Consider the following 11,166-nt stretch of genomic DNA (forward strand, 5'->3'; position numbering starts at 1 on the left):
CGATCCCTAATCGACTATAGGCATGACGTCACGATATACACAACAGCTATTTCAGGCAGTTGCCAATGCAGCAAGGATTCAAGGAAATGCACGATTTGAAGTCCAGTTTCTGAATAATTCTATTGAGTTTGCTAAAATCCAGGATGGGATTGTTTGGACAAACGCCGAAGCAGACACCAAAGGAACAGGTCTGTTTGATTTGCGTTGTATTTTATGATTATAAACTGTATTGTCAGAAGTACATGTACAGATGATAAGATTTTACCATGGACAATATTGCAGTTTAAACACGTCAGGCTTTTGGTTGTGTCGCCTTTTTCCTCGTTTACTATATTGGTATTCATTCGCCATGTTGATGTTTTTTAAAGAGAAGCTGAGAGAAAAACAGATCTCTGTTGCTTACCATGCCAGCTCTGAATAAGTGAAAGTACTCCTGAAAGGAGTGAAAGCAAACTGTAAACTAAGTCTACTTTCCAGTAACTCCTAAAGGTTCTCAACTTCTAAATACATTTCAAACTCTTTCAAGAGGTTATAAGCCTGACTATATAGTTCAATTCATAGTACAAGCTATGGATTGTCGTCCCATGTGTGACTGGGTACGAAGTTTAAACACAAAAAATAAGAATTAGCAAAGAAAAAAAGAATACACCGAATGCAAATATGGCGGATCACTCGGTCGGTGCCTGGGACGAGCTGCATGAAAGCGAGGCTAGTCAGGCTTTGGTGTTGTGTTTTGACAATGCATTCGTACGGAAGTCCTGCTTATTCATCAATCTGGTGTGTTTCTTTTCGCTGCTACTACGAGTTACTGTGTTTCTCGATGCCACGAGAAGTGATAGAAGTGTTCACTGTTTGCCTCTAAGGGAAAAAGTGGATCAATGCAATTCGTTGAAACGAAACAAAGGAGCGATCGCCGCGGGAACTACTGACCGGTATTGAGGATTGCTCGCTACATTTTAGGTTCGAAGATCTTAGAAAATTCGTTTAAATGACGAGCTTATGTGGTGTCTAGTGGTGTTCCAGCACGAGTTGCATCGCCAGGACCTTTACCAAGGTAAAGGAAAGTTCCACTTCCAAGACATCCTCTGTCTCAAAAAAAGATGTTCATGTCCGGCTTTGTTCGCGTCCGATCCACTGGCACGGAATCGCACGATCAAATACTAACCAAGTGAATGAAATTCAACTGCCCCGACAGTTAAAGCTAGTGAAAGCATTGAGCCAAATAAGAACGACTTGGAGCTAAATGTGATCGCTTACACATTTTATAAGATCTTCTAACCTGAAATGTAGCGAACAAACGTTATTAAAAGTTCCCGCGATGATCGTGAACTCCTTTGTACTCCTTTCTTTCGTCTCAGCGAATTGCATCGGTCCAATTTTTCCCTAAGAGGCAAACAGTGAACATTTCTATCACTTCTCTTGGCATTCAGAAACACAGCAACTCATAGGAGTAGCGAAAAGAAACATACCGGATCGATGAATAAGCAAGACTTCTGTATGTAAGCATTGTCAAAACAAAACACCGAAGCCTGACTAGCCTTGCTTTCATGCAGCTCGTCCCAGGCACCGACCGAGTGATCCGCCATATTTGCATTCGGTGTATGGTCTCTTTCAAAAGTTTATTATTTTTGTAGCTTCATACTTTTGCACCATGGGGTTTCCTGCTTGCACCAACATTGAAAATGATGCTTGAAGTTTGCAGGTCGCTAGCGCTCGACAGTCGACAGCGGCAATTCGTTTTCACGGTTTCTATTACTTTTCCCACTTTAAATTGCTCGCAAATTAAAGGGCGACAAATGAGAAAGAAAAACTACGTAATACCAAAATAAAAGAACCACTGAACTTTCAGGTTAGGCGAGTTAGATAATTCTTGCCTTCACTGAGAAAAAAGTCACAAAACAAAAAAGAAAACAACATTTGCTCAGTGTTTGCTTGGTTCAACAAGAATGATATTGAGTCTTCGATCCATACTCCCGTACTACATGGAGTTTTTGCTGGATTGAAAGCTAGCCGAGAAGCTAAACAAGTTTATAATGTGTTTTCATTCAAGACAAAGGCAATTTGATTTTTTAATCCTCCTCACAAGGTCGAATATTCGTCTACTTGGCGGATGTTTTCCACATTTCCAGTCCGTGTGGCTGCCTCACGTGCGAACACGAAACTTGCAGATTCGCACATGGTGTTCAATTTACCAAACTTTCAGACTATCGTACCGGTTCTCTCTCTTCAATCTGAAAGGAAAAGCAGAATCATAGACTTGTTTTACAACTTGCTTGAAACCAAAAACCGAATAATTAAAATTCGGAACTCACTGCCGGGTGAAATCAAACTGAGTTTTTATAACTTACCTCTGAACGAAAAACAAACATGAAGTGACTGCATGCTCTCATTTCCCAAAAGATATTAAGGCCCAAAGTTTTAGGTTAAATAAATGTAGAACTGAAAATAATCAAAGCTATGAATTTAGTCAAGGTTAAACGAAAAAGGTGAAACTGGCAAGTAAAACTCCGCCTTCCTGCTTTGTGTGAAAGATAAGCTTAAACTTAAGCTTATTAAAGCTCATCTACTGCTCAAATTCAGAATCAAAACCTTAGTGAATCCGCGACTTACCTTTTCTAAATCTATCGAGTATTGTTTCGGCCATATTTATCTTGTAATCCACGACGACAGCAGATTAAAACACCGCAATTCACGAAGCAAAACAACTAAACGTAGGCAATGATTGACCTTGAACGGAAAGCGTGACGAGTGTCGACCCGGTTGCCCATTAGTTCTTCTATCCAACATTTTTGCAATACGCAGCTCTGTAAATGTTGTGAAGGCCGTGAACTTTGCCAAGACAGCTAGCGCTACTTCATTCTTCAGCAAGAGACGAAGACTGACAATCAAAAGACGCTATTTTCAATTACAGTACTGTAAAAGATCAGATTCTTTATGACGTCCAAATTTTAAATAAGCGCCGCCCTCGAATAAGCGCCGCCCTCGAATAAGCGCCGCACTTGAGACGCGAAAAATTTAATAAGCGCCGCGGCGCTTATTCGAGTAAATACGGTAAATGCAGACATGTCAGTCTTGTCAGTCATCTTGAAAAGTAAATAAAGCACACAGCTACATGTACATGACTTGTGCATTCTTTCATGTGCCCTAATGCTTTACATGTACACCATTGAACTAGTGTGTCCTGTTTCTGATAAGGAAAGGTTTTCAAATCCTTATTACCTGTTGCAGTACCTGTGAAGGCAAAGATCTGGGTTATCTGAATTTTACTACTTTCCATAATTATTGTAGGTGCAGGAATGGTGTAGAGGTCTTAGAAAAGAAAACAGAGCTCTTGACAGACAAATAAGAGGTTAGTAATGTTAAACTAAGTTTTTTTTGTTTAAAAACATTGATCTAACAGATAATGCTATTCATTTCGAGATTCCTCAGATGAGAAAACATTTACAATGCTTCAATAGCTATTTGATCATATAACATTAAATGTCAAAATTTAATGAATCTTAGTTCAACAAAACAATTTTCAATAACAAAAATGTAATTTCTATTGTCATGGGTGTGGTACAAAACAATCTGAGTCCCCAGTGAAATCCAAGCCCATGACGTTCTGTACATGGGTTGGATGCACTTTAACCGCTAAACTGCAGTGAAACTTGTGGCAAGCTAGGCCATTATTTTATTCTAGATTCATTTGAAGGGGTATAGAATGGTCAATCCAAGACTTTGCAAGACAGTGAGAGCCTTGCTTTAAAGTTTGAGACCGAGACTTTAGAATTAAAACAATTTCCAAGCCCATTAGACTCAAGTGCCAAAAAATGTGATCCAGAGACTCATAAGGCTTTGTAGCCTAATACACAGCATGAAAAGATAACTTGACCGTTGTGTAAAGCTTAAATAAAGCTGGAATAAATGTGGAATTTATTCAGCTATACACTGACTTTTCATTTTTTAAAATCTGACCTTTTATCCCAGCTTTACTCTCAAGTATAAAGGCAGATAAAGAGACTCCTTTACACCAACTTTAAATCACATTTACACACGGTAGTGTAAAGCTTGGTTTAACCACCTTTAACAACATTTAATTGATGATGTAAAGTTGGATAACCGACTTTACACCAGATTTAACCACCTTTAATTTAATGTAAATCAACCCTCCAAGTTGACCATTTAGTCGCCATGGGATAAAATTTTGGAGCTGGCGACTAAATTGGAACCAAAGTCACCAGCCTGGCGAAAATTGAGAAGGAGGAGAAAGCGTAGCAAAGCGACAAAATTTCACTGGCCACCAAACGTAAACAGCGGTGGCCAAATGGCCACTAAGGAAAAAAAAAACTTGGAGGGTTGTAAATCCCAATTTCCGTGCTGTGATAGCTAACCTTCACAACTCAAAGCACTTAAGGGCCCACTGACGTATATATTTGGACCCGTTGCTAGGGAAATTCACGGTTATATAGTTTTAGCAATTTTTCTTGTTTAGTTATGGTTGAATCTTTTACTCAGTCCATAACGTAAATATGATGTCATCGGGCCACGCCCATGATCACGTGACCAATAAAGAAAAAGTCTAAAATTTTTGATGTTTTGCATGTTATCAGAAAATCATTCATGGTGTCATGATCTTTATTTGTTTTTGTATCTTGGTAAGTATGGGTTTCATTTCATTATGGAAAATAATTTTTTTAGAGAGATTTAAAATATTGATTTGTCCATAAAATTTTTATTAAAAATGATTTAATAAGCAAATGAATACTTAGTTACAACTATGTTCCCGACCCAGGTCGGAAAAATATAACGTCGAAAAAAAGTGAATCAAATTAAAGACCTCCAAGTATTTAGATTTTTTCTGCAAACCGGAAATCATTTTGTTAACGCATGCGTAATTCATCTGACAAGAGAACAGTGCGCGCGCTAGTTGTACGCATACGGTTTTGAGATTATTTGCATGTGTAAAAAAACTTTTTTTTCTTTTTTTTTTTTTTTTTTTTTTTTGTTTTTTTTTTTTTTTTTTTTTTTTTTTTTTTTTTTTTTTTTTTTTTTTTTTGGGGGGTTTTAAGGGGGGGGGAAAGTAATTTTTTTTTTTCCGGGCGCGGGTGTGGGGACCCCCCCCCCGGCGCCCCCTTTCTCTTCCCCTCCCCCCCACGAAACGCGGCCCCCCCTCCCCCTCCCCTCCAACCAAAAAAAAAAAAAAAAAATTTAAAAAACAAAAAAAAAAATATAATATTATTATATTTTTTTTTTTTTTTTTTTTTTTTTTTTTTTTTATTTTTTTTCTCACACTTTGTTTGATGTGTTCTCCGTAATAAAAAAAGAAGCTAAAAGCTTTCAACAATTTTGTAAAGTTTACCAATAAAGCAAATTTGTGAGACCCCAAGATGGAGGTTTTCAAAATTTAAGATTTGACCTTTATAATAATTAAAATGAATACAAGATTTTGAGACCTTGTTTTTAAAAGCGAAGATTTTGAGACTTGAGACTTGGCCAAAAATTGCAAAGACTCTAGCTTGTTTAGGGGACCATTCTATACCCCTATTGTGACAGGGTCCTGCATACAGCTAGGATTGGCAATGTCACATGCATCCTGCAGTGTGGAGATAGAAAAAGAAAGATAAAATTTTAGGTACAATAAATAAAATGAGAAGTATGACAGTTCACTGTAATTTTCTATTGAGCACTATATAATAATATAAATAATGTCACATTCACATTTATTTATTTACAGCTATTCAAAGAGAAGAAGAGAAAGCAACAAGATCTCTCAAAGATGCTGCAAAGAAGGGTCACAAAGATGTGTGCTTAGTTCTGGGCAAAGAAATCGTTAGATCAAGAAAAGCTGTAAACAAGATTTATGCATCCAAGGCACAACTTAACTCTGTGGAGATGAGCATGAAGAATCAATTGGGTGAGTCAATTTAGAATCAATAAATTACTGTCAGCACTGTAGTTTTAAAAAATAATATCAGCCTTTTCTGAAAATAAAGGCCTGGCCAAACAGAGACCCAAGTAGACACAAGTTTTGCATCTGCTTGCATCTCTGTTTGGCCAGGACTTGCATGCACTTGCAATGATTTGGGTTTACTTTAAGGTTACACAATACCTTCGCGGGTGTCCTTCAGAAAAATATTCTCCCCTTTTTTTTTATTAAAATACCATCAATATATATATATAAAAAAAGATAAAAGAGTGTAAAATTTAAAAAAAATTTTTTTGTTGGCCGTTTTATATTTAAGATGGGAGAAAATAAAAAAAAAAGTTTTCTTTTTTTAAACCCCCCATTTTTTTTTTTTTTTTTTTTTTTTTTTTTTTTTTTTTTTTTTTTTTTTTGCCCCTCGCCTCCCAAAAGAAAAAAAATAAAAAAAAAAAAAAAAAAAATTTATTTTTTAAAAAGGGAAAAAAAAAAAAAAAAAAAAAAAAAAAAAAAAAAGAAAAAGAAAAAAAAAAAAAAAATTCCCCCCCCCCCTTTTAAAAAAAAAAAAAAAAGAAAATTAATCAAGATTAAATTTGCATGCAAGTCAACCGCAAGTTTTTTACCGTTTGGCCACGCAACCCAAGTCAAGGCAAGTCTTGCTGTTTACATGTACTGCAAGTACTAAATAAAATAAAATTGCAGGATGCACAGAAGCATTGAAATGGCTTTTTTGACAACTTGCAAGCACTTGCAAGTCTGTTTGGCCAGCCAATGCAAGTCTGTGCACAAGTTTAACTTGCGACTACTTACGTCTACTTGCATCACCGTTTGGCCAGGGCTTAAACACAAATTTACAGTAGAATGGTCAATAAGTATGACAACCTAAATGTAAGCATGCTGTATTTCAATATACCACAATCAATAAAGAACATGAAAACTTTGAAGAATACAGTAGATCTTATTCTCATCCCCAGAAAAATGACCTCTGGTCAAATCTAATTTGAAAGTCTGTCCCATCACTTAGATGAGTTGTAGTTAACACAGAAAGTAAAACTCAACAAACTGCATGTCAGGCACAGGTGTAATTTTATGAACATAAAATGTACAAGTGTGCAGTTGTGTTTTCTATGGACTAAACTTCTATTTCACGCATTCTGTACAATACAGCAACACTTCGCATGGCTGGTGCACTAGAAAAGAGTAGTGAGGTGATGAAATACATGCAACAGTTGGTTAAGGTACCAGAAATAACGGCTACAATGCAAGAACTGTCCAAAGAAATGATGAAGGTATGTACATGTACGCCATAGTATAGAGTCATAGAGGGGGACAGGGGGCAGGAACCTGGGAGAAAAAGGTGTAGGAAATATACACGAGGCAGGAGAAGAGAGGGCAGGAACACAGATTGCCAAGGCGAAAGGAACTGGGAGAAACAGGGAAAAATGTAACAACATTGTGTAATATTTTGCAAAAAATAAAGCACAAAGAGAGAGGAACCACAATGGAAAGTGCAGGAACCAAGTACATGAGGTGGGAAAAACAGACCCCGTGTTTCCACTGCCATCCCCTCTCCCCCAACCCCCCACAGAGTCATTGTCCATGTATTTAAAGCCAGATATCTGCCAGTTTTGTTTTGTTTTGTTTTTTTGTCATGGTTACCTAAAACATAAATTTTGCGGGAGTATGAAAGAATGGCTGTATGTTATCATTTTTATCCACTGTCCATTCTATTTAAAAAGTTTCTTAGAAATCCTGATATTCATCATGAACGTGGGCTTCCTGTGGTTTGACTTCCACAATCATGTTACCTCAAAATATGCAATATATATGTTCAAATGCCAAGTGCATAATAAAGAGTGACTACTTACCAACCAATTAACTTCATCACTTTGCAGGCAGGCATAATAGAAGAAATGTTAGAAGACACATTTGAAGGAATGGAGGATGAAGACTTGGAGGAAGCTGCTCAAGAGGAGGTTGACAAAGTTCTGTTTGAAGTCACAAAAGGTATGTGTAAAACATTTGTACGAGATATCACCATGAACAAAGTTTGTTAACAAATCATAGGTGACACTTTCTGCTCAACCCAGAGACCAATGGATGAAGAGAGAACATCACTCTTGTTAAAATTAATTTTAACAATGCCTCAATGCAGTTTATTTATAGTTTTACTTTCATGTCAGTGAATGTCTTTGTTTCCAGGTAGTACCCCTTAATTTTGTAAATTACATTTCAGCTGTGGAGGTACAATGACTGTATTCTAAAGGAATTCAACGTAAACTTGTATGAAGTTGTCATGTAATGACTTCTAACTCAAATTTCTGTTTTGTGTAGGTGCTCTCGGACAAGCTGTACACGTATCAGACAAGCTGCCGGTGAGTTCCATAATAAATAGCTCCTAAAAATGGTTGTGTAGTAGACTAGCCCTCACCCCACCCCCAACCCCTATCTATGGCCTAAAACGTTCATAAAATATAGTATGGCTAGTACTCAGTTGAGTTTCATTGAGTTTGTTCAAGGGTACACTTCTTTGACTCTTTTTTTTTTTTTTTTGCATAACCCTTTTAACACAAGTCTAAATTATTTTTAAACTCCTCTTGAATGTCGTGTGATTATATATGTGTTTCTCTTTCTTTCTAAAACTGTTACTCTATTGATGTAGTAATTAAAACTACGCATTCACTTCGGAGGTTGCCTAAAAAATTTTTCTGAGTTTTACTTCGAGGAGCCTGATAAACATACTGTGACCACTGCCACGAACGTAGTTGTGGAGCGATGGCTGTTGTGGTACAGACCGAGACCCTTTGTTCTACTTGGCATCAAGGCGTTCCCTGTAGCAGTCTGCCAATCTACTCTTTTTATACTTTGTTTATTTGTATATTTACTCTTTGACTATATGATTCAAGATTTAATGAAGAGAAGTTAAAAAGTACACTTAGCCTGTTCTGCAGGCTAAATACACTTTACTGATTTCGCTTTCTTTTCCTCTAGGGAGAAGAAGAGGGTGCGGCAGCCATGGTTCCGTCTGATGATGAGGGCGAAATGGAAGACATGAAAGCAAGACTGGAGGCACTTCGTAGTTAAATAGCAACGCAGAATAACCCCTTGTAAAGATATTGCAAATTTTAAGTATCTGTCGGCCCCTCATGCTTAACTCCAGGGATAAAGTTGAGGGACCAAGAAACATTTCATTTCGCGACATTTCAGGTCATTGTGAAAAGGGTATCAGAGGGTCTTCTTGCCATATCACCTCTATTAATTACATACATGTAATGCAAGAAAACTCCCTGACACCCAGGGTATGTAAAGAGCAGTGTATTAAGATCTAAGTAAATTACGTGTTAAACACAGCCTGTCATTTCTGTTTTGTTTTGTTTTTTTCGTTTTTGTTTTTCATCATCTTTTCGTACATTGTATTTTTCTAGGGAATACATAACTGCAACACTGAAGAGTTTTTTTTTATCAAATTTAGAATGAAATAGTAATGGTAACGACCTTGTCCGTAATGTATACAATGTATATGCGTTTAGTTAAGAACAGTTAAGCCTGCCTGCGAGTACAGTCACCTCTCTTCACCCTCGTATATAATTATGTTTGAGCCCGGTATTCACCGGCGTAACAAGCCAAACAACGGCTGCGAAGGAGACTCGGCCCGGGTGGAGGGAACTCCTAAATGAAATGGACAGGGTCCTTGCTAGCCGGAGTCCAAACTGGGCAAAGCTCGAGCCTTTGTTTTTAACCCCAAATGAAAGATATCATTTTGATGCCTGATTGGTCTAGATCTCTAACGCGTTATCTATTTCATCACGTGCAACCCAGTAAACGAGACCTTGACGGCTAAAATTATTGGCGTTCTGTCCTGAACACCCTAAGCGAGTCCAAAACCCGTATCTTACACGGGCCACAAGCGAGACGACGAGCATCCCAGTGCCATTAATAGCGACCTTCAGATTTGACTACGAGTACGAGTGACTTTGGAATTTCGGCACAATTTTATCCCCCAAGCTATATATAACTCTTTCCTGTTTCTGACTAACACATAAATAAACGTTAGAGATTGGTGTGATATGTGATTACAGGAGGCACACGAATTTGGTTTGAAAACTCGTACTCGCAGTCCAATCTGAAGGTCGCTAATATTGGAGCTCCCACCCCTTAGCCGTAGGCTAAGAGCATGTTTTTGCCTTTTAAAAAAACTTTTTTAATACGGTGTTTAAGATGAGACGTTTTAGTTTGGCGGCTGTATTCGCAGGCCAGCAATTTTGCACGTTACGCGAGTCAACTAAGTGCGACCAACTCTTGGAAAAGTTGATTTGGAAGACGTTGGTTACGCCTTTATATCGATTTGGCAGCATATTTGAGAGTTACTATAATAGTAGAAGTTGAAATATTGAACGATTTTCCGTGAAATACTGCGCACACCTCAATGTTGTTGCTTCCAGCAGTGTTAAACACGTGTATTGAGCAGGACCGGTGCCATTTTAATTAAAGGTTTAATCCTAAGATTGCAGCGACTGGTGTAGATTTGAAAAAGCTACAAAATTCGCTCACATATTGGCATACCCAATAGGATACGAGTCTAACCATCCTATTAAATCAATCGGGAAAAATAGTCCAATCAGTATGGAAGAGCGTTTCCTCGGCCTATAGATTGCTTTTGAGTGGCCCAGACGCCAACCAGCAAGCTCTCTTTCACTAGTCCTTGTGGTACATGTAGCGTAGAATTTGCTTGTAGTGTTTAGGACAAGTAGGAATGCTGCTTATTGCCGTTTGGAGACTAGAAATTGAGAGGGCTTTATCTTGAACGGTTTTGTAAATAGTAATTGCAAGAAAAGAAGTCATAAGTATTGGAAATCAATTTTGCGAAATAAATGACACTTATTGAAATCGTACAAATTACTCTCGTTTGATTATTGTGAATAAAATAGTCTTGCAGTGGCAGGATTCACAGTGACTATATACGACTAGAGCTTGGATAGATTAAATGATAAACCAAGCCGTGTCTAAGTGAAAAACACGGAAATCTGTTTCACTGTTTTGCGCGCAAAAAATAAAAAACATATTTTACAAAGTCATGTCTTATATACTGTCATAAAACCCACCGTTCATTTGAGAACATTAAAGAAATGTAAAGAACACTCTCCTTCGGTTCATATTTTCTTAAATTTCTTTCCTATTCGCAAAATTTCGGTCGTCTTTTTCGTCAGTATAATACTTGGATGTGACTTCTCAAAGTGTTACATAAATAAATTTGAATCTTATTT

At 37.4% G+C, this 11,166-nt stretch overlaps 1 protein-coding gene across 1 annotated transcript; it reads left to right on the forward strand.

Annotated features, from left to right (window-relative positions):
• Positions 1–29: 29 nt before the first annotated feature.
• On the forward strand, positions 30–10,785 carry LOC144643074 (charged multivesicular body protein 3-like). The gene is made up of 7 exons (XM_078502214.1): positions 30–188; positions 3,289–3,349; positions 5,717–5,896; positions 7,070–7,191; positions 7,798–7,909; positions 8,237–8,277; positions 8,894–10,785. The coding sequence occupies exons 1-7, from the start codon at positions 144–146 to the stop codon at positions 8,984–8,986; spliced, it is 654 nt and encodes a 217-aa protein (XP_078358340.1). The 5' UTR covers positions 30–143; the 3' UTR covers positions 8,987–10,785.
• Positions 10,786–11,166: the final 381 nt, after the last annotated feature.

The sequence above is a fragment of the Oculina patagonica genome, chromosome 2, assembly GCF_052425735.1.
Source record: "Oculina patagonica isolate OP01 chromosome 2, crgOcupat, whole genome shotgun sequence".
NCBI lineage: Eukaryota > Metazoa > Cnidaria > Anthozoa > Scleractinia > Oculinidae > Oculina > Oculina patagonica.